This window comes from Meles meles, chromosome 1, assembly GCF_922984935.1.
Source record: "Meles meles chromosome 1, mMelMel3.1 paternal haplotype, whole genome shotgun sequence".
Classification (NCBI taxonomy): Eukaryota; Metazoa; Chordata; class Mammalia; order Carnivora; family Mustelidae; genus Meles; species Meles meles.
Genome location: NC_060066.1, coordinates 42,747,752 through 42,775,292, shown reverse-complemented (window position 1 = coordinate 42,775,292; position 27,541 = coordinate 42,747,752). Strand labels below are relative to the sequence as shown.

Genomic DNA, 27,541 nt, shown 5'->3' with positions numbered 1-27,541 from the left:
AAGAATTTTTTTATGAAAAATAGAACCTATGGCCTGCTTCAGCTGCCATTGTAAGAGCACCTTTTCAGATACAAGTTCTTTTTCAGAAAATTCTTGAAAATTCTGAATGGTTTTGTAATGTTGAATGTTTTCAAGGATCAAAGCATGAGCCAGACCATGGTTCCAGACCTAAATATCCTTCCAAATGCCTAAGGTTCTCTTATTCAACCTGAATGGTCCTGAAAGCAGTGAATTTTATTTCACTGTAGATGTCTCCTTACAGACCAGCTCTATATGGGAGGCAATTCTGATCAAGGTTAAGTAACCATTGTTATTAATCAGATCCCCCCTCAACAAATGCAAAGAAGCAGGAAGCAGAGCCAGAGCCCAAGAAACAAAACCAAAGTCAACATTTATTGTTGATTTTTGTCACTACTTCTTCTGTTAAATATACAGCAACAACCTTTATTAACATACACGTAAGGAAAACATGTGCAGAACATAAGCATGGTAGGTAATAAGTAAATCTGGTCAGGGGTTGGTTTCTGCACCAAAATTTATAAAAGTGGGCCTGTGTGGCCTGTGGTAGGTTTTTGCCATTTCCAAGTGGGAGAACCTCAAATGAGGAGTGATAGGAGCCACAGTGAGCTAAAGAAGGCTAATAACACAAAGAGTTTCTGTTCACATCAATGGATAAGGTTCCCATTTTATTTTTTTCCTACAACTTCACTTTGTTCTTTTCTCCAACAAATGTTTTAAAATTAGTGCAATACCAAGTGAGACATGAGGAAGGAGACACAGGACGAAATTAGGAAAGTATAAATGGAATCCAGGAAGTTCTGTGGTGGATGACTGATAAATCTTGATAAGGAGAAAATGAACAGAATATTTCATCAGTCCATCTCTCCCTAAAGGGAAAAAACACATACATTTTTTTGTTTTGGATAAATAGCTAAAACTTTTGCAGAGGGTAAAGTGTCGTGGGAAAATGGGAAATGTCTCTAATGTCTATAGCACACAGAATATCAAAGAGTAATAAAATATTAAAGGGCAAGAGGGTATATCTGTAAAAAACTGTAATGCACATTTTGCATAAAAAAAGTAAAATTATGGGATTGAATGGTTGTATTACTGAAATAGCACTCATATATAAACTCAAGCATTCCTTTTCAAATTCAGTTTTTCAAAGGTTGGGCTTCAGATGCCTGAGCAGTTTCAACATTATCTTTGCCTCCATTCCTCTTTATTCGGATAAACACAACTGCTAAAATTATACCTAAAAGAGAAAACACAGGGTCAAAGAGATGGAATCTTAAAATGTCCTATCACATTCATTTATAAAGTAGTACTCTTGTAGGAAAAAATGACTCATATGACTTCATTTCTTTTTGTGGTTCAACAAAGTTTTGTCGTCCTGGTGAAAAAGGCATTCTAGGCATTGGCTTCCTTGGATTCATAAGTTTATCATTTATCTTATTGTAAGTAAGTATGTATCAACTCCCAAATCATATCTAAGCTGTTAGCTCTCACTGGGTCTTTACCAAGGAATATAGGACCTAATGCATACTGAAGACGAAGTGTGTAAGCATCTGATAGAGTTCCTGACCTTTTGACCTATTCAATAAAGTCTATTCCAGTCCTTCCTCTTCTCTAGAGGAAAGAGTCCATCAGAACAACCAGAAAGCTGTTCTCTGACCTGTTCATCTACCTAAAGCTTAGGTGTGTCCACACCAGATACCACTTTATCTTTGGGGCCTTCCTCATGGCTCCAGTTCTAGTAGACTCCCTAACCTTTCTGGTTTTTCTTATTTCTGAACTCCTACAAAATTACGTTGTGCATTTTAGCACTAACTGTACTATAAACCAGAGTTTATGGAACCAAGTGGAAAATGTTGGTTTTTTTCAATAGAAAATATGGAAAGGGAAATGTTTTATGGAACCAATATGGAAACCAATATGGAAAAGGGGAGTTGTTTTAAGGAAATCAACCTGGCAGTAAATTTACAGGAGGAATCATGGCAGAAGAGACTGGATGCTCAGAGACTAATGAAGAATATTGCACTAAGGGGTGCCTGGGTGGCTCAGTCAGTTAAGTATCTGTCTTTGGCTGAGGTCATGACCTCCAGGTCTTGGGATCAAGCCCCATGTTGTGCTTCTCACCCAGCAGGGAGTCTGCTTCTGCCCCTCTCCCCATTTGTGCTCTTCTTCTGATTCTCTCTCTCAAATGAATAAATAAAATCTTAAAAAAAAATTTTTTTTTTAAAAGAATCCTCCACTTATCCCAACCCTATTTGGAAAAAGTAAGGTATGAAACTTTAAGATCCTATTACTTCTATTTTTAGATATCCCCAGACTCATTCAATTTTTAATGTGTGGCAAAATTATGGGATTAAACTGTCATGGGAGAAAATTATTTGGTGCATAAACTCAAAATTCCTTTTAAGATGGGAGGGTAGACAGAGGAAGAAAAGGCAGAGAAGCCAGAAGGGAGCTTGGTAAATGAGTCGTAACTCAAAAGTCCAGCTCAATTAGTATGAAAGGTGTATACCAGCCTGTGGTCAGGGAGGAAAGATGACCCTGTGCACATGTGAGGATAGGTTGTGGCTATGTCACATAGGTCTTTCCCTGTCACAATAATGAGGAATTTGGATGGAATGTATAAGGAAATGAGATCTCTTTTAGACTGGTAAATCAGAGTCCAATGTGACAGATTGCGTCATGGCTAAAAAGACCAGATGCCAGGAAAAAAATGAAGAATTCTTAGAAGAATCCCAGCCCTCCTTTTAAAAGAGAAAGGATGTGAAGTGGTGTAAACCCCTCAGTCAAGTGGATCTGACCTCATGAAGGATCTATCCCTAAAATTTAACTTAGGGTGAGGACTACAGCTGGAAGAGGACAATTACCACAGTAAGCCTTGAACTCCTCACAAAAAAAGAAGATGTCTAGGAATGGGGAATCTGATGCCTCCCTGGCCAGGGGGCCAAGGCAGAGTAAGGCCTGTGATGAGCTAGAATTGTTCTGGAGTAATAAAGAATCAGAGTCTACAGTCATGAAAATATGCAAAGGGAAATTCTGTAACATTTCAGGTATGTGAGCATCTCCACTGGAAGGCTGATTCCACCTAGTCCAACAACGGCAGACTAGACTGCAAGTTCTGTGAATGTAGGATCTGGTATTTCTTGCCCATCGCTGTGTCCCCCATATCGAGCATAGGGCCTGGCACATATCAGGGGCACCGCTACTGCATTTCTTTCTCCTTCATCACAAACCTTGGTAACTAGACCCAAAATATAACAATTTATGCTTTAAAGCCTCTTGTGTTATATCTCCCAAACTAGCCAACAAGTCAGTGATAAGTAAAGTGTTGCACAAAGGCAGCAGCTCTCAACTGGGAACGTCTGATAGTTTGCTAGTGATCTCTATTCCTGACTTGGCACAGATTGCCAGTGAGCAGCCATCAGACAGGCCCTGAAGAGAGATCCTGAGGTAAGGGTTTCAAAGGCCCAGAGCAGGAATCCTTGAATCTGAGAAATTATACTCACCAATAACCAAAAATGTAGTCAGGAGTACACCAACTGCCATGCCCACAGTGGGCATCCCAGAGTGGTGACCTGCTGGCAGGAAACAGCTTCCGTCCACACACTTGCAGAAAATAACTGAAAAGCAGAATAGTATTTGGTGAAACACATTTTCAAGTAAACAGTTACAGAATTCCTTATCAAAGACAAGAATTCTCTCAATTCTTGGGAAAATACCTACCTGGTAAAGAGACTACTCTTTCCAAGGGTGGCCGACCACCATCCTTGATGCGAATTGGGACGTTGTAAACTTTCTCCTCAAAGTTTGTGTGCTTGGTGGAAAGTTTGGCATGTGTTCCTGACAGAATAGGGGGAAAAAATGAATGACATGAAAACACAACCTCAGAATCATGTATTAAATAAATAAATAAAGCTTGTATTAAATAAATACCATGTATTAAATAAATAATAATTTAATAATAATATACAAATAATGTATAACATATATTAATATTAATAATAATATATAAATAATAATAAATTAAATAAATAAGTAAAGCTCATCTTTGCATACATACAAAAGTTGACCAGGAAATGATTCAATGTAAGTTTGAGTTAAACTACCCAAAGAATGACCACTCTACGTGTACCTTCCCTAATGTCAAACAAGATACCAAAGCATCCTGTGATTTGATCATGATTTCTCTATATTTGAATATAGCTGGTTATCATTATTCCATATAGTGATGTTCTGTAAAGTTAAACTGAGTTAAACACTGAATTAGACAGAGAAAAAACATTTGAAGAAATAATTGCTAATTGTTTTTCCAAATTTGATGAAAACTCTAAATCCTCAAATCAAAGAAGATTAGTAAATCCCAGAAAAAAGAAAAACAAACAAAACTAAACAAAACTACATTAAAGCATGTAATAATCAAATTGCTTAAAACTAGTGGAAAAGAAAATCTCAAAAGGAAAAAAGATACATTACTTTCAAGGGAAAAAGAAGAACAATGCAATCCAAAACACAGTAGAAAAAAATATCTTTAAAGCATGAGAGACAAAAGTCCCAATAAATTTAAAAGTGTTTCAGTCAAATGTTCTCTGGTCACTATGAAATTAAGTTAGAAATCAATAATCAGAAAGATGTGGGAAATCCCCATATATTTGGAAACTGTATAATGTGCTTCTTTTTTTCTTTTTTATAAGATTTTATTTATTTCTTTGACAGAGATCTCAAGTAGGCAGAGAGGCAGGCAGAGAGAGAGGAGGAAGCAGGCTCCCTGCTGAACAGAGAGCCCGATGTGGGGCTCAATCCCAGGACCCTGGGATCATGACCTGAGCCGAAGGCAGAGGCTTTAACCCACTGAGCCACCCAGGCGCCCCTACAATATACTTCTAAATGACCCAGGGGTCACAGAAAAAATGTAAAGGGAAGATAGAACGAATTTTGAACTGAAAGAAAATGAAAACACAATACATCAAACCTTGTGGAACACAGCTAACATGATACTAAGAGATAAATTTATTGCACCAAATCTCCATGTTAACAAAGCAAAAATTTCCAAATTAATTGCCATAGCTTCCACTTAATAAAAATGGAACAAGAACAACGAATCAAATATAAAATAAGAAGAATGAAGGACATAATAAAGATCTGAGCACTGAAATACAATTCATATGGAATGCAAAAGACCTAGAACAGATGAAAAAAATATTGAAAAAGAACACAGTGGGAAAAAATTACACTACATGATTTCAAGTTTTATTCTAGTATAACAGTTATCAAAACAGTGTAGTATTGGTATAAAGATAGGCAAAGAGATCAGTGAAACAGGATAGTCCAGAAATGGATCCATATATGTGTGGTCATTTGATCTTTGACAAAGCTTCCAAGACAATTCAATGTGAAAAGGATATTTTCAATTAATAGTGTCAGAACAATTAAATAGTCCTATTAAATACAATGAAAGTTGACCTTAACTGCATACCACATACAAGAATTAACTTGAGTGACACCAAGCTGCCTCAGCAGTTAAGCATCCAACTCTTGATTTCAGCTCAGATCATGATCTCAGGGTCCTGAGATCCAGCCCCATGGTGGGCTCTAAGCTCAGTGGGGAGTTCACTTGAGATTCTCTCTTTCTCTCTCCCTCTGCCTCCCCTCACCCCGCAGTTTTTTTTTCCCCTCTCTCTCTAAAAATAATAAATGAATCTATTTTTTTAAATTAACTTGAAATGAACCATGGAGCTAAATGTAAAAGCTGACATTGTAAAACCTTTAGAGGAAAAAAATAGAAAATTTTAGTAACCTTGAGTTAGGCAAAGATTTCTTAAATATTACACCAAAAAAGTCACAAATTACATAAAATTTAAAAATAAAAAACTCAGATACCATAAAAAATTTTAAATTTGTTCTTCAAAAGACATTCTTACAAAATGAAAATGCAAGCCATGTCCTATAAGGAAGTATCTATTAACATATTATCGGACAAAGAATTTGTACCTCGACTATAGAAAGAATGCTTGGAGTCAACAATGGAAACTGAGCAGCCAAATTTTTCAAATGGGAACAAAATTTGACCAGACACTTCACTAGGGAAAATATATAGATGGCAAATAAGCCCATGGAAAGATGCTCCAGACCGTCAGTCTTCAGGGAAACATAAATTAAAACCATAAGAAATGCTATTGCACTCCCACTAGAATGCCTAAAATAAAAAAGACTACACATCACAAGTGTTGGGGAGAACGTTGAGCAACTAGACTTCTCATGCACCCATGGTAATGGAGAATGTTACAAACTAGAAAACAATTTGTCATTTTCTTAAAAATTTAACCAAGCAGCTACCATACGGCCCAACCATTCCACTGCTAGGGATTCAACCAAGAAAAATGAAAGGGTATGCTCTTACAGTATTCTTGTTCACAAATGCTTATAGCAGCTTTCCTTGATGCTGGGTGAAAATAGCCAGATTAAAAAAAAAGAGTACATGCTGTATTGCAGTATTTAAATAAAATTCTTGAAAATGCAAACTAATCTAATTGTGACAGATAGTAGATTAGTGGTCACCTGGGGATGGGGGATGGAGGATGGGCAGCGTGGAGTAGAAAATGGGATTTACAACTGGAGCATGAGAAGTCTTGGAGTGTGGTGAAAGTGTTCTTATCCTTATTGTGCTGATGGCTTCAATGATAGCAATACTTATCAATTTTTATAAAATTGTATGCTACAAATATGGGCTGTTTATTGATGACAATTGTATTTATGAGGCTGTTTTCCCAGCTGCCATTGGAAATTTTGCAAATGCTTTTCAAATTATGCAATTATCCAATTGTCCAACGTACACTATAGGGGATGGGGTGTGCTAATCTTTCTCCCTCCAAAGCCCAGGGTTTTCTTCCCTCTAATGAGCTCTTCTCTACAAGTTTTCAGAGCATGAACTTCCTGCCTGCAGCTTGGGAGAAAGCTCTGTGTTGAGTGGCTGCAAGCGCACCAAGGCAAAGAAAAGCTCATTTTAATCATAGATCAGTGTTTTGTTCGATGTACTTTTGACAACTCACCGTTGATTTTGGAAACTTCCCAGTTGCTTTTTAAAAATTCACTGTCAAGGGAAAATGTAAACTGTGGACCCAGAAATGACTGCTGGTCATCATCGGTGGCCTCGAAAATGACACTTCCAGTTGTTTGGAGGGGATGGCACAGAAACAAGCCTGCGTCGTCCTTGGCTAGCCGAGGGGGGTTGTCATTCACATCAGAGAGGGTCAGGTGGAAACTGGCTATGGAGCTCAGGTAGGAGCCACCTAAGGAAGTGAGAGATTGAAACATGGTGTCAGGTCTCTCATTTTCCTCTTAAGGGGAAAAAAAAAAATACTTCCTTTTCTTAAAAACATACACACACAGTTCAAACAGTTGGGTTTACTGAGGTAGTAGAAAGATAACAAGCTTTCAGAATCAGACCTGGTTTCATTTCCTGTCTCAATGATAATAATAATAACTAAGATTTATGTGCTAATATTTTTTTATTTTTTATTTAAATTCAAGTTAGTTGACAGATAATGTAGTATTGGTTTCAGGAGTAGAATTTAGTGATATATCAGTTACATATAACACCCAGTGCTCATCCCAGTGAGTGCCCTCTTTAATGCCCAACACCCATTTAGCCCATCTGACCCCCGCCTTCCCTCCAACAACCCTCAGTTTGTTTCCTACAGTTAAGAGTGTCTTATGGTTTGCCTCCCTCTCTGTTTTAAACTTTGTTTTTCCTTCCCTTCCCCTATGTTCATCTGTTTTGTTTCTTAAATTCTACATATGAGGAAAATCATGACATATGTCTTTGACTAACTTATTTTGCTTAGCATAATACCCTCTGGTTCCAACCATGTTGTTACAAGTGGCAAGATTTCATTCTTTTTGATGGCTGAGTGATATTCCATTGTATATATATATACCACGTCTTCTTTATCCATTCATCTGTTGATGGACATCTGGACTCTTTCCGTAATTTCACTATTGTTGACAATGCTGCTATAAGCATTAGGGAGCATGTGTCCCTTTGAATCAGCATTTCTATATTTTTTGGATGAATACTTAGTAGTGTAATTACTGGGTCTATTTTTAACTTTTTGAGGAACCTCCATATTGTTTTCCAGAGTGACTGCACCAGTTTGCATTCCCACCAATAGTACGAAAAGTTCCCCTTTCCCAGCATCTTCACCAATACCTGTTCTTTTCTGAGTTGTTCATTTTAGCCATTCTGACAGGTGTGAGGTGATATCTCATTGTAGTTTTAATTTGTATTTCCCTGATGATGAGTGATATTGAATGTCTTTTCATGTGTCTATTAGTCATTTGTGTGTCTTCTTTGGGAGAATGTCTATTCATGTCTTCTGCCCATTTCTTAACTGGATTATTTGTTTTTGGGGTGTGTGTGTCCCTTAGAATCAGCACTTGTGAATCCTTTGGTTAAATACCTAGTAGTGCAATTGCAATTGATTTTGATGAGTTCGTTACAGATTCTGGATACTAGCCCTTTATCCAATATGTCATTTGCAAGTAATGTCATTCTGTAAGTTGCCTTTTAGTTTTGTTGATTGTTTCCTTCGCTGTGCAGAAGCTTTTTATCTTGATAGTTCATTTTTGCTTTTCTTTCCCTTGCCTCCAGAGACGTGTCTAGTAAGAAGTTGCTACAGTGAAAGTCAGAGAGGTTGTTGCCTATGTTCCCCTTTAAGATTTTGATGGTTTCCTGTCTCACATTTAAATCTTTCATCCATCTTGAATTTATCTTTGTGTATGGTGTAAGAAAGTGGTCCAGTTTCATTCTTCTGCATGTGGCTGTCCAGTTTTCTCAGGACCATTTCTTGAAAAGACTCGTCTTTTTTCCATTGGATATTCTTTCCTGCTTTGTCAAGATTAGTTGATAATAGAGTTGAGGGTCCATTTCTGGGCTCTCTATTCTGTTCCATTGATCTATGTGTCTGTTTTTGTGCCAATACCATACTGTCTTGATGACTACAGTTTTGTAATAGAGCTTGAAATACAGAATCATGATGTCTCCAGTTTTGTTCTTTTTCAGGGTTGCTCTGGCTATTTGGGGTCTTTTGTGGTTCCATACAAATTTTAAGATTGTTTGGTCTAGCTCTGTGAAAAATGCTGGTGGTATTTTGATCAGGATTGCATTGAATGTATAGCTTGCTTTGTGTATACATTACTTCACAACAACTCCAATGTGCATTTACTGATGACAAGACTGAGGTTCAAAGAAGTTGTGTGACTTGCCCAAGATCATACAGCAGTAGAGAGGTTTCCACCCCAGGAAGTCTGACTCTAGAGCCCACAATTTCTCCTCAACACTGTTTGTTAAGTTTTCTACACATCATTTTTTCAGCTATATAATATGTGACTTTGCGAGGACCCCACACATACTGTTTGTTGAAAATAGTAAAGGACTGCACAAATGTTATTTACTATGGTATAGCGGTGAAAGATTAAAACTTTGTAGTCTTAACAGTTGGTAGCTGTGTGATCGTGAGCAAGTTACTGAACTTCTCAGTGCCTTGATTTCCTCATCCATAAAATATGGTCGAGAATAGCACCCACCCATAGTGTTGTATAAGGATTAAGCTATTACACTAAGTGCTTAAAACCAGGGCTGCCAGTGCAGTATAAACATAGACTCTTCTCATTCTCGCTGACATCAGTCACAGAGACCAGTTCTACAGTTTCTGACCCCATCTTGCTTTAATTCCAATGAATCTCGTCCTCTTGCTTTGCTTTTCAACTGTCTTCCCTAGCCCTGACCACACTTAACCAAAGGAGGTAAAGCCACTGTGCTCTTTAAGTCATTTCATCTATCAGCATCATTTCAGAGCCAACAAAGGGAAACAGGGCTTTGGATCCTGGTTTTGATTCATGGAACTTCTAAAATGTGAGCGGTCTCTAGGACACATCCAAAGTGAAGTGTTGATCCCCAGTATGTTGTAGTGGAATGCGTAGCATAAAGGCTCAGCCAGAAACTTCCTACTGATTAATCAGGAGCTTTTAAATCAAGAGTTCAATGTATACAATGTGATAGTGGAATGTGCTTTTCTGGCAACAAGCAAGGGAGAGAGCAAGTCCCCCACCCGCCTCACCAAGGCGTGTCTGCTTGCACACAACTGTTCCAAATTTGGCACAGACTTCGCATTTCTACCCTCATTGGCTTAACTTGACTGTGACACTTCTGTTTTTCTTGATCCTTTCACAGGCAGGACCATTTTTATGATTCCCATCCACTGGAATGTTCCCCATTTCACCCCCCAATCCTGGGCCTCATATTTGAAAGTTTATTTTTTTGGTCTAAAACTGTATTTATTTAGTCCTAATTTGTTCCATTCTCATTTTTTGGTAAACCAGGCAAATATATTTGCTATTTAATTAGAGGCTTCAACCAGCATAAAATCAACAGAATTTCTATGCTAAGTTGGAAAATTCCATTTAAGTGCAAAGAAACCTTATGTTTTAATCGCCAGACTTATCACTGGGAGGCATACTATTCCTATGGGTGTATGTTTATTTTAATTTTTCAAGTTCCCTGAAATGCCACATCCAAAGTCAGAGGCGAATATATATCACCACAACTGGATTAAATGGGATGCAAAGATTATACAGGATGATTCAAACATCCTTGGCTTGTCTATGGAATAAGTCTTTCCTTTCAAAAGCTCACCCAATTTCAGCAAAACAGAGATACCCAGGGCTACCCAAACCTAGTGAATCAGACTCTCCAGAGATGATCTCCTCGTATCTAATTGAACAAGCTCCCAAGTGATTCCAGCACATATGGAAGTTGAGAACATGGCATAAAACATGTCTGTTTCAGAACAGGTCAGACCCCAGCCCCTGCAATTTAAGGCCGAAGAAGCAAGTCACGGTCTAGGTCAGCAGGGCAGTGCCCTGCTCTCAGGGAAAACCCACAACCACTTTGGAGGAAGGGGAGGTAGTTCAGCAGGGGTGCAGGCACCTTCCCGGAAGCTGTAGCCCCCACAGGAAACAACAGTGAGCAGCAACAGCCCTGCCGCCTAGCCAACCTGCAGGTGCGCCCCTGCCAGAGAGGCGCCAGTGGATCCCACCTTGCACCAAACCAGGAAGGTCTGAGCACTTCCCTCCACTTTGGTACCTTTATCATCTTCCATTGGAAGATATTCTGACGACTGGACCCAGTAGAGTTTCCCACCCACCTTACCTTCCCTCCCATGTCTGTCGATGTAGCCCCTCATCATTTGTTACTTTTTTTCCTCACCTATTTCGGTAGCCACCACGTGCACCACATGCATACTCTCGGCTTCCCGGTCCAGCAGAGCCCTAGTCGAGATCTGGCCAGTGACGGGGTCAATTTTAAGCCAGCCTCTCCTGTCGTCTCTCAGGGAATAACTTCATAAGGTGAAAAGAGTGAAAGAAAACCCACATTACTCTGTGTGAAGATGTGAAGCTGGTTTAAGATCATTACGGTGTTCTATCAGCCTTATCCCTTGCATATCACTTAGAGCATATTTAAGGGTTATTTTATATGATTAATGCTTTCCTGGCATACTGTCCCTCTTCAAAAGGAGGATTAGTGTATCCTTACAGAGTCGTAATTTTATTTGTTTTATCAAAAAGATATAGTCACGGGGCGCCTGGGTGGCTCGGTGGGTTAAGGCCTCTGCCTTCAGCTCAGGTCATGATCTCAAGGTCCTGGGATCGAGCCCCGCATTGGGCTCTCTGCTCAGCATGGAGCCTGCTTCCCTTCCTCTCTCTCTGCCAGCCTCTCTGTCTACTTGTGATCTCTGTCAAGTAAACAAATAAAATCTTAAAAAAAAAAAAAAAAGATATAGTCACAAACTCCAGAGGAAAAGAGTTAAACTTTTCTGGAAATCAAAGGATTCCAATTAAAACAACCTGGAAGCATCTTTTAAAACTGATTAGCCAACCACTCCCTCGAAGAAAACTCGAACCCCCAGGGGTGGAGATGTTAGGTAAATGGGTGGGAACTCAGAGGCTGCTGGTGGCCCATTGAATTGCTCATTCTACAAACATCTACCGAGTGCTTCGCAAATATCAGGCATTAGAACAAGAGTGGAGGGGCACCTGGGTGGCTCAGTGGGTTAAACCACTGCCTTCAGCTTGGTCATGATCTCAGGATCCTGGGATCGAGCCCCACATGGGGAAGCCTCCTTCCCCTTCTGCGTCTCTGCCTATTTGTGATTTCTCTCTCTGTCAAATAAATAAATAAAATCTTAAAAAAAAAAAAAAGAACAAGAGTGGAAATTACCAGAAAAAGGGTGCGGCGGGGGTGCTCTTAAGCCAGTGGAGGAGACAGACACAGAAATAGAGAGTGCCAGTAAAATGTAGCAAACACAATGAGAAGGGCCTTAAGGTCTCCCAGAGAACACTTTCTGAAACAGAAGATGTTAACTAAGGCAAGAAAACGGGTGCTTCAAGCAAGAGCAATTGTGTGAACTAGTGCAGAGAGGCCAAGGACTAGCCTGGTGGTGTGGGGTAATCAGGCATTCCAGCTGTGTTGGGATAAAAATGGGAAGCAGTGGATGGCAAAAGATGAAGTCAGGGAGGTGGAAGGAGCCAGATCATGGGAAGCTATGGGCAGTGATAGAATGCTGTTAAGCAGGAAGGTGATTTAGTCACATTTGTGTTTTCAGTGGAACTCATTGGCAGGCATGTGAGAGATAGATCTGCGATAAGCCTAGAACCACCAGAAAATCAATCCGGGCAGCCTTTTGGGAAGCAAAACAACATAGCCATAAGGCTGTCCATGTCTTCAGACCACAGAATACCACTTCTGGAAACTGTCCCCAAATAAAAAACAATTTAACTGAAGTTAGAAAAGAACAACATGCGTACATAGGTTCAAAATATTTTATGTAATAAAAAAAATACTGGAAGAAAACCTACTTGCCCAGAAGTAAGAGAATGATTAAAAAGTCAGTATGTGTTCATTCATCAGATTAATTTTTTCATATTAGTATGCTCTGTACTATTAAGCTATGTGTATGGGTGATGAAGAAGAAATCCTATATATCTGGGATTTTTCTCTGGAGGGTTTTCAGAGGAGTCTTGTGATCTGATCTACTATTTAAAAGCACCACTGGGTGCTGATGGATTATGAGTTTGCATAGCCGAGAGAAAAAGAATGAACTCAGGCCAAAAACTTGGGAGTCAGCCTTAATTCTCAACTGACTTATTACTAGAATCAGAACTATTGATCGATTATTCCTCATTCTTGAAACACTCTTCTCATTTGTCTTCTTACAGGACACTCTCCTTCTGTGTCTTCTCCCTTATCTTCCTGATTTCAATATAATAGTATTTACGGTATACATTTTCCTCAATCCAAGAACTTTTCTTAAATGATTTTGTTGTCCCCACTCATTAACTCAAATTTTTATTCACTTGTCTTTGACTAGTGATTTTTATAGCATTCTCATGAAAAAGGCAGAAGCATTTATTACAAAATAAATGGTTGTAAATTATAAACATTGTGTGCCCCATCATACTTTGTGACTCTGATGTATACAGTAGTATCTACACTAAACCACACAGCGTAGCCTCTACTGTTCTTTTTCTATTACCTTTGTCTTTATGGGACATAGAGAGTGAAACAAGTGGGAAATTCACTCTCAGACAGACAAAGAAAAAGGTCTTAGAGGTGATTCCAAGTACCTAAATGACAGCTCACCAGGAAGCAATACTTCCCTCAAATGTTTGAGAAATTTAAGGAATTGTTATTCATAAGCACATTCAATGGTTTAAGCTGAAGTATTTGTTACGCCACAGACAGTAGTGCTAAGGTGGTAAAACAGAAGCTGAAGATCCAGGCTCAAACCCTATCTAGGTGCTTATTAACTATACAACATTAAAGAGGTTATAGATATTGATTCCGATATGGACAAATTATCATTGTGCATGTTTAAGACAAATCCGTGTAGGTCTTATTGCACTGGGAAAAAATGATTGAGAATTGCTAAGATGGAAATATTTGCACATTTTGTTCAACAACCTCAGTCTGAACACTAGCCTCTCCAGGGATGGGCTCTAGAATGAGTCTTGTCACCCCAGACCTGTTGTCTGGAGAACCAAGTAATGTAGACAGTCTACATCCAGAAGATTCCTTTAACCCTATCAGGTGGGCAAGTCTGTCCAGTTGGGCTTTTGCTTCATTCTCCCTGTCTAGAAAGAACTTCAGTCCACTTTAGGGGTTGGGTTGCAACTCTCCCCCCAACCCTGGTCCCAATGGCTGGTACAGACACAGAGCCTGGCTTTGGGTAGCCCAATCTTTGGACCCATCCCCTGAACTCAACAGCTCTCAGCTGGGATTTGTGGTGAGTGGGCTAGGATTGAAGCTGACATGCTTCCCATTTGCCTGAGCCTGATTTCTCACTGATGCCCCCTGGGTACTGATGACTGTTGGAACCAAGGTCAAGTTCACCACATGCCCTGGGATACAGCTTCGGATCACTGCCTTCTCAGGGGAGAGCCCTGGAGTCAGACCAGCTTCTCTATCCCTCCCAACCCCCCTCCTCCCCACTGGCCATAGTCCCAGCACAGTTAGCCCTGCCCAGCATTGCTCTCCTCTACCTTATATCCAGATTTTCCGGATCCATGGCAGTCACATTGCCCACTTTAGTGCCTACAGCCACATCTTCCCTGACTTTTGCTTGGTATATGCGCTGGGAAAATACGGGTGCTTCATTCACATCTGTCACAATAAGCTTGAACGTGGCAGAGGAGCTGGTGTTGTAATTTACACCATACACCAGAGGCTCAGGATTTTCTGCTTGAAACACAATATCATGAATGGCTGCAGTTTCAAAATCAAGAGGCTGTATAGGGAGGAGAAAAAAAGAGGAAAAATTAATTTGGGGGATGATTAGCACCCTTAAAAGATTCATTCCCAACAGTCCTTTAAAAGCTTCCTAACAGGGGTGCCTGAGTCAGTTAAGCGTCCAACTATTGATTTCAGCTCAGGTCATGATCCCAGGGTTGTGAGATTGAGTCCCACGTTGGGCGTGGAGCCTGCTTATGATTCTCTCTCTCCCTCTCCCTCTGCCCTCCCCCTCCCTCTCTATAAATAAATAAATAAATAAATAAATAAATAAATACTTTTTTTTTTTTTTAATAGCACAGCAGTTCTCTGTTTGGTGTCAGCAAAAACCTACTTCTCAAAATGATAACAGAGCCATAGTATTGGAACTGCAGGACTTATCAGAGACTTTAAAATACTATATGCGTTATGACTCTCCTAGGAGAGGAAATCAATGCAGCATCCCTTAAATTTACGTAACCCTAGGATACTTCATTCATTCAGCAGAAACTTACTAATTCTCTCAAGAAAATTCTCAGAAGACAACTGGGGAAAGGCTTATATAGAGACATCCACAATGTATAGAGAATGATTTCCAGGGGACCTCAGGATCCAAACCCCAAAATAAAGAACTTATCTGCCTAAAGGGTAGGAGAGGTTAGCAGAGAAAATTGAAAGATAGCGGATCTGCTCTTGTGACAGACCATGCTGGACAGAGCCAGGAATCAAGAATCAAGAAACCAAGTGAGTGTACTCTGAAGAAGAATTTGACAGGGCTACCCAAGACAGAAGGAGTGGCTTCAAGAAACAGTAAATTCCCAACTCTGGTAGCTTCCAAGAACAGGCTTAAACAACACGTGATAGGCTAGCATAGAAAGAACTTCTGTAGCGTTTCAGCAACTGGTTTTATGTGACTTTTAAGTTCTCTCTCAAGGCATTGAGTCCATGATTCTATGAGGGGAAAAAAATCCTAGTCCAAAGGCCTGCTGAAGAAGAATAGCCCCTAAAGCTGGGCCTCTCATCTGGGATTAAAAGTCTGCTGGGAATCTTCGAAGCCCTAGAAACCAAAATCTAAATATTTATATTAGGCGCACATGTGAGTTTTTCCTAGGGAGAGGATATAGTCACTGTCTCAATGGTACCCAGGACCTCAAAAACAAAGAAACCAAAGTGAAGCCCAAAAAGTGCATTATGGATTATGGAAACTACACTATTTGATTCACTCTCCCAGGCCTGTAAGACCCAGGACCTCTTGGTGAACCGTCAGTCTTTTAACTTTAGTTTATATCAGTTTCTCATTCTTTAAATGGAAATGGTAATATCCACTCACGAAGAGAAAAACTCACAGAGAGTTTGACACCTGATTGCATTAGCTTGGCCTACCCTTCCTTAACATCTGAAATTCTCCCCCTCAGGCAGGAGTTGGCTCAATGCAGTCCTTTCTACATCTGATCTCCACCTCCTACCCAAATGGACAAGCTCTATGTCCTCTGTAATCTTTAATTGCTTGGTTTTCTATTTTAGATCCTTACTGAGCACAAGTTCTCTGAGACAAGGAATTATGTTACACTCATCTTTGCGTCTCCTCTCTTTCTTGGCACACAGTATACATTGTATATCAGTCAAGAGATAGAAAGATCAGAAGAACTCAGTCTTCTTGGGCCCTTAAGGGCTCCAGTGGAAAAGACATTCTGGAGAAAATTCCTATTCTCCAAAAACCCCTTTCCTCCATGCACACACAAACACACACAACATCATAACCCAATATCTAGTTCAATAGAAAGTATGATAGAAAGGTCAATCATATGGAAGAAAAAGAATTATGAAGACTCAAGGCCATTTGAGATAGAAAATAAGAAGCAACTGACAGGATAAAATATTAAGGATATAAAATTTTCTAAACCAGATGAGATGTAAAAAAGAGGTTGCTCCCAGAAATAAGCACCCACTGTCTGCAGGCCATGGTTCCATGAGGCTCTTAGGATCACCACCAACTGGTCTGATAGGTCTCCGTACTCTTCATCTCAGGGGATGAAGGCAGAGGTACCAAACCAAGAAAGCCTGATATTTGGGACAGAAAGTCAGCAGCCCCTGGAGGAAGCCTGTGTTGTGGACAAAGGATGCCCTCTCTGCTCCTTGCTGGTCCAGCCAAGCCCAGGCCCAGGCAGACAGCTCCACTCTCTGTGTACTCAGGTAGAGGATATGCATCCCATCCTCACACCAAACAGCCTCAGTAGCATCCCCGGCTTTCCCATCCCATCACTGCGGCCCCCAGAGGTGGGGGATAAAGAAACGAGACAATATGTCTGCAAAGAGAAAGCAACCTGTGTCATCAAGAGAGAATGCATGAGGCTGAGAGTAAAAATCGATGACAGAGAAGACTGTGCATCCAGCTAAGGAGCTGGAATTTCAATCCTTGAGGAACAGAGAAAGGCATGGGTCACAAGAATGACAAGGTCAGATTTGCATTTTAGGAAAGTAAGTCTGGGAGCAGCCACGTGAGGGTCCCTACCACCGACAGGGAGACCAGTTAGGAGGGGGTGTCAGTGTTCCTCCACATACTGAATGGAAGAACAAATGAGAAAGGAGCAGCCTTCCATTGATCACAGTGCCTAACTTTCACACAAGGAAAAACACTGAGCCAGATCTTATAGGGAAAAATATCAGAAATGAAAGATGCTGAATTAGCAAATGATCATCAGCAGAACTTAATCAAGGAAAAGCCTTCTCAAACCCTGTGTATTGTTCATAACACAGGGATTTGCCTGCAAACCCAAGTCAAGAGACTTATTATGGCCTCTTGGGATGGTTGTGGGTCCCATCTGATGAGACATATTCATCAAAACGTGCACGGGCAATAATTCTTCACACAACTGATTGAAAGGTCAAACTCAGTGATTTAGATTCAACCTGGAGGCAGAGATAGAAATGCAGAGGGAGAGGAGTAGAGACCGGGGATATGTAACATTGTCACCAATGATCAGTGATGAGAAAAAAGGGTGTGCATTACTTTTCCAAATGACTCTTAAGCTAGTTAAAAATAGGTCAGTGTTGGGGCGCCTGGGTGGCTCAGTGGGTTAAAACCTCTGCCTTTGACTCAGGTCATGATCCCATGGTCCTGGGATTGAGCCCTGCATCTGGCTCTCTGCTTAGCAGGGAGCCTGCTTCCTTCTCTCTCTCTGCCTGTCTCTCTGCCTACTTGTGATCTCTGTCTATCAAATAAATAAATAAAATATTGAAAAAAATAAAAATAGGTCAGGGTCTGAGAATTCAAAAAGACCAGCCATGATAGAGAAGTGACATTTTCATTTTTTTTTCCATTTTATTTATTTTTTCAGCGTAACAGTATTCATTCTTTTTGCACAACACCCAGTGCTCCATGCAAAACGTGCCCTCCCCATTACCCACCACCTGTTCCCCCAACCTCCCACCCCTGACCCTTCAAAACCCTCAGGTTGCCCCAAACTCCCACCCCTGACCCTTCAAAACCCTCAGGTTGTTTTTCAGAGTCCATAGTCTCTTATGGTTCGCCTCGCCTCCCCAGGCTATGGACACTGGGGAGGCATTTTCATTTAAAGAAATTAAAGCTAAATTTCAAAAAGGGGATCCCAAGGGAATTATTGATAAGCCAAGCAGGACTCAAAGGCATAGACTTCCTGCTTCTGATACCTGCTTGGCCCCAAGACCAACATGTTCTAGCATCCAGAGCACTGGGTGGCAGTAAATACTGAGGAGGACAGCATTTCCAAAACTTGTTTCATCCTCAGCATCACGTTGGCATGTGAAATAATAGAAAATACATATATTGTTCTCTGTCCCTGGTTCCTGACACTGAGCTCCTAAATCCCTTAGAATTTCCAGGGTGGGAGGAGAACCTTTTGTTCTGATGAAACCACTCTTGATGGGCTCCTGGGTTGCTTCAGGCTGGAGGCTGCTCCCCAGAAAGACCAAGCACTTCCGGCCTCACCCCCACCTCCCAGGAAGGGGAGAGAAAGCTAGAGATTGAGTTAATGATCAACCCTGTCAATATGATGAAGCCTCCATAAAAATCCCACAAGTTCAGAGAGCTTCCAGGTTGGTGAACATAGCCCATGTTGTGTGAGAGTAGGGCACCGTAACTCAAGAGTAGGCAGAAGCTCCTGCCCGGAAGACACTTCCAGACCTTGCCCTATAGATCTTTTTATCTAACTGTCCCCCTATATCCTTTATCATATCCACAATACAATAAACTGATCAATGTCCATGTTTTTCTGAGTTCTGTGAGCTGCTTCAGCAAGTGGTGGGACCCAAGGAGGGAGTCATAGAGCTGACTTAGAGCCAGTGGCTCCAAAGTACAGGGGACAACCTGCAATTTGCAATTGACTTCTAAAGAAAAGGCAGTCTCATGGAACTGAGCCTTCAACCTGAGGAGTCTGCCTTGTCTCCAGGTGGGTAATGCAGGAATAGAGTTAAATCACAGGACTCCAGGTTGGTGTCAAAGAACTGCTTGGTGTGGAAAGCGCACACATGTCGTGTCAGAAGTGAGGTGCAGTGGCTGTAGGAGAGTAAAGGAGAAAAACAGGAGGGCTTCTCCTCTTTGCTGAGCACATATTAAAATGACTGATTCGCAGGCCCTCCCCTAAAGAGGCTGAGTCAGCAGTCCCTGGTCCACACCCTTGGACACTTGGGTTGGGCAGGTTTGGCCCCCTCAGCAAGAGGGGAGAGCACATCTGCCCACAGGCAGAAACCTGGCTTCCACCCTAGCTTGAATTAATCAGAATTGAAATAGTGCTGGACATTTATTAAGTTTACTGTTTTCTGGGTGTTGTGCTAAGAGCTGTATATGTGTTTTCACATTTAATCTACCAACATCCTTATAAAGATGGTGCTACCATTGGGGCATCTGGGTGGCTCAGTGGGTTAAAGCCTCTGCCTTTGGTTTGGGTCATGATCCCAGGGTCCTGGGATGGAGCCCTGCTTTGGGCTCTCCGCTCAGCAGGGAGTCTGCTTCCCTCTCCCTCTCTGCCTGCCTTTCTGCCTACTTGTGATCTGTCAAATAAATAAATAAAATCTTTAAAATAAAAAAAAAGAAAAAAGATGGTTCTACCATTTTACCTATTTTTACAGATGGGAGAACTGAGGTTTTGAGAGGAGACTGCATATGATCAAGGTCACAGGGCTAGTAGGTGGCAACAACAGGCCTTAACAGAAATCATTTTCCTAGAGGAGTCAGGGGCCTGGGGTCAAGTTCCCAGCTCTGCCATGGCTGGGGGACCTGAACCTCATCCATACAGCGGAGCTTAATTCTGCCTTGGCTGGAGTCAGGGTGGGCCACTAAGGAGAAGGTCTGCAGACATGCTCCATAAAGCGGAGCTGACTACAGTTGGGCAATATGGCTTCCTTGGCAAATTTTACCTGCAATTCGCACATTTGTAATTCAGGGGAACAGTTGTCTATAGAAAGGTGACTAAGAAACTTAGTTTCTGGATATGACACCAAAGGCACAGGCTGTAAAAGGAAAAGTACACCGCGGCACTATGTCAAACCGAAAAGCTTCTACAGAGCAAGGGAAATCAGCAGCAGCATGAAAAGACAACCTGCAGAATGGGAGAAATTATTTTACAGACCATATATCTGATGAGAGGCGATATGCGTCATATAAGAAGAAACTCCTGAAATTCACTGGCATTTAAAAAAAAAACCAGAATAACCTGATTTTTGCCTAGAAATAACTAGGCAAAGGACTTAAATAGACATTTCTCCAAAGAAGACATACAACTAGCCAACAGGCATATTAACAGATGTTCAACATCACGACTCATCAAGGAAAGGCAAATCAAAACCATACCTACTAGGAGGGCCATTATCAAATTTAAGAAAAGAAACAAGTGCTGGCGAAGATGTGGAGAAACTGGAACCCTCCTGCACCTTTGGCAGGAATGTAAAGTGGTACAGCTGCTGTGGAAAACAGCCTGGGAGTTCCTCAAAAACTGAAAAGTAGAACGACTGTATCATCCCATAATCCACTCCTGGATATTTACCCCAAAGAACTGAAAACAGAATATTTGCACTCCCATGATCATGCAACATTATTCCCAATAGCCAAGAGGTGGACACGACCAAGAGGTCAACTGACAAATGAATGGGTTAGGAGATGTGGTATATACACACAGTAGAAAATTTTACAGCCTTTTTTAAAAGAGAAGAAAATCCTGCCATGTGCTAGAGCACAGAAGAAACTTGAGGACATCAAGCTAAGTGAAATAAGCCAGTCACAGAAGGGCAAATGAGGTTTGATTACACTTCTTTGAGCTACCTGGAAGAGTCCAACTTACAAGGAATAAAAAGTAGAAAGGTGATCGATCACCAGGAGCTGGAGGGTAGGACAGGGGGAGCTGCCATTCAAGGAACGTGGAGTTTCATTCATGCAAGTAGAAAGAGCTCCAGAGATGTTCTACAACAGTGTGCTTAAAGGGAAGGTACGCAATAAAAGGTTAAGAGAATAGATTTTGTGTTATGTGGTGTTTTTAAACTAGTTTTAAACATTAAAAAGTCATTAACACAATGGTTCAAAGCAATGGTGGTCCCCTAGCAGCCAAATGGATAGGGAATTCGAAGCTAAGTCATACACAGTAACCATATTATAGAGTCTAACTTATTGAAAAACACTACAAAGAGTATAAACACATGCATCTGTCATAGTGAATACAGACATCCCAAGGGCAGGTGGTTAACACGGGGGGTATCCTAATCAAGAATCCACACCTTAGGTCCAGTTGCTGCTTCGTGTGGAAGAGATCCTAATCAGTGATGCACACACTCCAGAGGCAGCCACAGCAGGCCTTGAGCTACAACGGGCTCAAGCAGCACTATAAGGTTTGTTCATGGGCAGAGTGATCTTACAAAGAGAGGACGTGGTGATATTGGTGCTATCCAAGACGTGGGTTTGATTTAAAATATACTATAATCTCAGTCATCACCTGAACGAGAGTGTGAGCATCTGGCTAGTCCAGCAGTCTGTACCCTTCAGAGTTCTAGAATTTCAGTTCTGTTCTGTCTCTGTCCGGGATTCCTTTTCTTTGGACAATCAGACAAATCCTCTCACTAGAATACTGTTATCACAGTGCCCGAAGGACAGAGAGCTAGGACTTTACAGACCCAAAGCACAAGTTAGATAACCGTTTTTGTGCCTGTCTGTTAATAACTGTGTATAGGATAGAATTCAATTATTTATTCAGCCAACAAATATTTATCAAACTCTACTATATGCCCAGCCGCATTCTAGATACTAGGAATACAACCACAAAACAATAAGGATGTGACAAGGATTTTGGTCAGAGGCCTGCTCAGTTGTAACATATCTCCTCATGTCAAGGTTTTGTGGAAGGCAACTCACAACTTGCACCCACCACTAAACATTCGGGGTCACAACATCTTGCTAAAGGTGCCCATTTGTCACAAGTGGTCAAATTAACTTAAGCTGGCTCACAAAAGCCACCACAAGAAAATGTTGACATATGGGAATCTTTCATACTGAGATGGGCAGGTCTCATCTTCTCTTAGCTGACTAGAGAACTCTGGTCTAGGGAGAAACTGGGAGCTGTCTGCCTCTCCTTCTGGGAAAGGATCCAGCATGCTACCTGGACCACCCACTGCCAACTCTGAAAACTGCCCTTTCCTTTATCTGATCCTTCTGCAATTCTTCTCCACGTAGATAGCCGTGAACAGGATGGGGGAGTGATCCCCGGTCCTTTTCCAAATGTCAGACTGACACAGGATGCTAATAGTTTCAGTCGGTCCTCACACAGACCTCACCACTGGAAACCTTTGTTGGAAGTGACGTCTATGGTAATAATAGGATCAGAACCCAACACTCTGCCCCTGGGTTACTTTGGCACTAACACTTTTCTCCCCGTGTTTCTATCCATCTTCTGTGAAATTATTCTACTTTGTCTTCTTCTTCAGCTTTTCTTTTTTTTTTTTTATTAAATTTTTTATTAGCTTTCCTTGATTCTGAACCAAAACTTTCCTCCTGAGCCTTTTTTGCAGCCTCTAGCACACTGCCCTATAAACCTTCAACACCCAACCATGCCTACAGATCCACTATTGCTATAACTCTGACCCCTTATAGTTCTGAATATATCAGATGACATTGAGTAATGCTTCCTGTTGAGTCATCTGGTAAACCATTTACATGTTCTAAAGCATAGATGAGGCAGCCATGGGGAAAAAGGTCAATATTTAGAGGTGTATGGTGGGGAGTGGGAGTAGATTGAGGGAGGGCTAGAAAGATACTGCACAAAGAAGCATGTACTATAGTAATCAAGACTTTGGCTCTAGACTTCCTAGTCCTTACAGAAGGTGAGATAATGTGAGAGCCAGTGAACTGAGCAACTTTCTAAAAGATGAAAGTACAGGGTTGGCAGGAAGGACAGGATGAAAGGATAAGTCTATTAAACCTTGAAAGGAGATCTACCAATTTCCAGTCATTATTAAAGGCACATTAGAACAGAGGGTCTATAACCTTAAGGGCTCATAGGGCTCATCCAGTTTAATACCCCCACATTTGTAAAAGGAGAAGTAAAACCCTCAACAAAACCTCCCCACTCCCAGAATTTAACAAATAAAAGTATAGAACACCTAGTTAAATTTGAGCTTTAGGTAAAAAACAGTTTTTTTAAATTGTCTATCCTATATTTTATCTATTTTATATGGCAACACTACCTCTCTCCGGAAAGGTTACTTATTCAGTTAGCAACAGACCCAGACCTAGAATTTTGGCCGCCTGTCTTTCAGGAGGACAAGAATGAATGCATTTGCTAGGAGTCCCTCACCACACCTGAGAGGTTAAGGCTAATCCACTACCCCTGCTTATCGATCCTTGCACCATCATAAGAAACTTGATTTATAATAAAGAAGAAAATCCATTAAAGGGGCTCTTTACCTTTTTAATTATGACATATCCAGCATTGGTTTGGGGATCTGTGTCAACCCCCAGTCGTCCATCACTGTCTCCCTGTATAATACGGTATAGGATTTTAGAACTCCCAGTGAATGGCTCATCAGCATCTGTGGCCTGGATGGTCAAGATGGTAGACCCAACAGCTGTGTCTTCAGGAAGGGTTAAGATTCCATACTAAGAAAAAAAATAGGGGAAGGAAATGAGAATGTCCATGGTCATCAAACATAATTGCCAAGGGGCAAAACTGTCTCTTTGGATTCACAATGAACACAAATCATAGTTTGCATTAACATTTACCAAGCATGTTTTCTTACCGATAAATATGTGGCCATTGATTTTGACATCAGTCATCCTCATAGACTGATATCCATTGCACCAAGAAACATATCTCAGGGAGCTATTGGTAGGATTTTAATACAGATTCCCCTTCTCATATCCAATATGTTTATTAACTACAATTATTATACTAGTGATGATATAAATCAATAGCTACTATGTACTGAGTACCTAAATTGCACAGACACTTCACATATATATTCTTTCAGTTAATTTGTAACCCACCAAGGAAGAGAGGTTAAGAGCCTGAACTTTGGAATCAAACAACCTGGGGATGAACTCTCGGCTTGCCACTTAGTAGCCCGGTGACCTGAAGTAAGTCACCTCCTTTCCTCAAGTCTCAGTTTCATCATCTTTCAATGGAAATAAGAGCAATACAACCAACATCCTGTTTGCTGGGGTGATTGAGAGAGATAAAGCAGGTAACCCTCCTGAATGCCTGGCACATAATAAGGACTCAGGAAAGACAAGCAACAAAGCACCCTATCAAGTCATCTCCATTTGGCAGGAAAGCAAAGGATTAGAGAAGTAAACCCCAGCCAGGAGCTCACAACTAGTGAGGCTGAGAATTGGAACTCAGGTCCATGCTGGTCCAACTCCAAAGCCTGTGTTCTTGTTCATTGGCCCACACCAACGCCCACCACTGCACTGAAAATCCCCCAGGTTATGTCGGCATCATGATCTTAAAGATGTTACCAGGCAGGGCCCAGAGGGACGCCTGGAGCAATGACAGATGCCTACCTGCTCTCTCTAGGGCCCAATTTGCTTTCCAACTCCCAAAGCAGGATATTCTTATGCTCAGTGTAAAACCACTATGCTGATGGAACGTGAGAAAACCACAAGCCAAGGAAGGGCTCATGGAGACTGAGAAGGCATGGGCTCTTTAGCTCATACCCGAGAGGCCCCAGCACCTGCAACCCCTGACGTTCAGTCACACCTCTTGCTGCCCAAACGCTCTCATAAATCAATTCCCTTTCTTTGTCACAGCATTGTCCCTATTTTGATTTATAATCATCATCACAAGGTTCTGGGCTGTCCCTTAAATGACTTCAAACATGACATAACAATCTAGTCAAATGGGTTTCTCTCTGCTCCAGAAGAAATAGAGACCTCCCTTTTAAGGGAAGCTATGGTAAAACCATCCAAAGTTTTAGACCCACATCAAAATAAGAGAATGTTTTTCTTGATGTTCTCTCAACTGATCTTTTTTTCTCCTACTCTTTCTGCCCAATTTTCCTAATTCTTGCGAATGTCTTAAGCACATTCTTCTTTGGCTTAACCGAGAGGTCAATTTTTCCTCTCTCTTTTTCTTACCCAGTTATTGCAAAAAGAGTTTAAATCACCAGTATTCCAAATATTAAGTTTTTGACTACAAATGCTTGTTTGAGACCTAGCGGTAATCCATTCACTGTCACAAATTATAAATGCAAGTAGCCATTCAATTCCTTTAAATTTGACAAAGATGGCCATTGCAGCTTTTAAGCAAGCCCTTGGAAGAAATGAGCCATTGGTAGAAGTTTATAAGCAGATGTTCCCAGATACCCTAACAGTGAATACTGTTGTTCCCTGAAGATTTCCACTGAAGATGGTGTCTGGGTTTGTCACCACTGTACTGACTGAAGCTACCTTTAAATTCTGGAATTTTTCCTAACTACTCACTGTGACTTCATCCCAGAAGTGAGGGTCAAGTAATATGAACAAAGAAAAAACAACAGATAAAAACTACTCACATCTGATTTTTCAAAGATGGGGATCTGGTCATTGATATCAATAACATGGATCTGCACATCACAGAGGGTTTTGAAATCTGAAAATCAAAGTCATAGCACAAAAATCTTCATCAAACATTGTGTGTTAAAACAATAAATCTATAAGAAACACATTGGCAAGGGAAGTGACAGTCACAGCCACAATTCTGCCATGGACATGCAGTGTTTGTGGGGACAGGATTCTCTGCTCCCCACCTGCTCCCCACAAGCAGGTCAGCAAAAGGAGGCTGGAAAAGCTCTAAGAGAAGCTTCCCTGGGCATCCGCCCCTTCCCAGGTAAGGCTTGTTCCTCATCAAGACTGGTTAGGTTTTTTTGTTTGTTTTCGTTTTTTGTTTTTGTTTTTCCCATGAAGCAACCTCTCTTTTCTAACTAGTGAAACTTATGTAGCCTTCAAAACCTAATGCAAAATGCCTTTCCAGAAAGCCTTCCCTGAGTCACCCAGCCAGCTGTCTTTCCTTCTCTGAACACTTCCAGCCCTTACCATGCTGCATCTCCTCTGTCCTCTACACTGGGAAGGTTGGGTGCCTATTCCTCCAAATGAGGGAGGAAGCGATACAGTTAACCCCCTTGAAGAGGCCTGGCTACCCAGATGGTGGGAGGCAAGAGAGGGTCAGAAGGAGCTCATAGAAAATGACACAGGCTTTGAGGGGTGAGTTTGACAATTCAAAGATCTAGTCGGAGAGAGCAGGTTCAAGCTAGGTCCAAGATGTGCATAAAATACAGGTGGGGATGGGGTGCCCAGGGAAATATCCAGAATGAGAAAGAACATCACAGGTTCTTTCTGGGGGTCACCGTGGCTCTAAGCCATGATATACTGTGTTGTATAATAGCTAAGACTCAGGGCTCAGGAGTCCCACTGTTGAATTCTGTCTCTGCCACTTACCAAACACCTGAGAGCTTATCAGACTGTGTGTCATTTGAGTTCTCTGTGCCTTAGTCTATCTATAAAATGTAGATAACAACAGAACTGGGGTTCCTGTTCTAATACAAATTGTCAGCACTCTCTGTGTACCAGGCACTGTATTAAGTGCTTTACTAGCATTATTCATTTCATTGTCATACGAGTTTCATGACTTAGACACTATGATCATCCTCATTTCATTCATGAATGAGGAAGTACAGGATAGAGAAGTTAGGTAACCTGACCAAGGTCACACAACTAACTGGTGGTCAAGCCAGAATTCAAATCCATGTGCTCCCTTTGCCCTCTCTGTCCACTCTCCACCCTTCAACCCCACTCCGTGTCCCTGGAGACTAACCCAAGTAACTGCATCTGGACATCCTGGTTGCTGCCAGTGGTAGCCCTAACCAGGAGATGGGAGGAGGGGCAGGAAGAGAGAGGTTAGGGGTAGTTTCCCCCAGCAGCCTCTTCTGCAGGCAAAAGTAGAGGGCATGTTCCTTTGGGGAATGCTCCTTCGATTGTCCCTTCACACCTCAGTGGAGGGAAGCTGTCCTTTGCACTTCACACCTCCATTTGGTTTCCCTTAACCCTGCCTACAACCTTTACAAATCCCTTCTTTAAACTCTTCTTGGTTATTCCTTTTGAGGAACTGCTTCCTGCTGGGATCTTGACAGATGCACTCAGGCAGTCTAACTCCAGAGATGGTGTCCAATGCACCAGACAGGAGGCCAGGCTTGTGATCTAATTGAATTATAATA

The 27,541-nt window shown here is 41.3% G+C and overlaps 1 protein-coding gene across 2 annotated transcripts in view; it reads right to left on the bottom strand.

Annotated features, from left to right (window-relative positions):
• Nucleotides 1-366: 366 nt before the first annotated feature.
• Nucleotides 367-27,541, bottom strand: part of CDH17 (cadherin 17) — a 70,827-nt gene continuing 43,652 nt past the window's right edge. For both annotated transcript variants that reach the window (XM_046022033.1, XM_046022024.1), the window contains exons 11-18: nt 25,844-25,920; nt 23,760-23,951; nt 14,611-14,855; nt 11,279-11,409; nt 7,062-7,301; nt 3,739-3,855; nt 3,522-3,635; nt 367-1,255 (exon numbers count right to left, since the gene is read on the bottom strand). In XM_046022033.1, the coding sequence (XP_045877989.1) occupies nt 1,155-1,255; nt 3,522-3,635; nt 3,739-3,855; nt 7,062-7,301; nt 11,279-11,409; nt 14,611-14,855; nt 23,760-23,951; nt 25,844-25,920 (1,217 nt within the window). In that variant the 3' untranslated portion in view covers nt 367-1,154. The remainder of the gene's footprint in view (nt 1,256-3,521; nt 3,636-3,738; nt 3,856-7,061; nt 7,302-11,278; nt 11,410-14,610; nt 14,856-23,759; nt 23,952-25,843; nt 25,921-27,541) is intronic.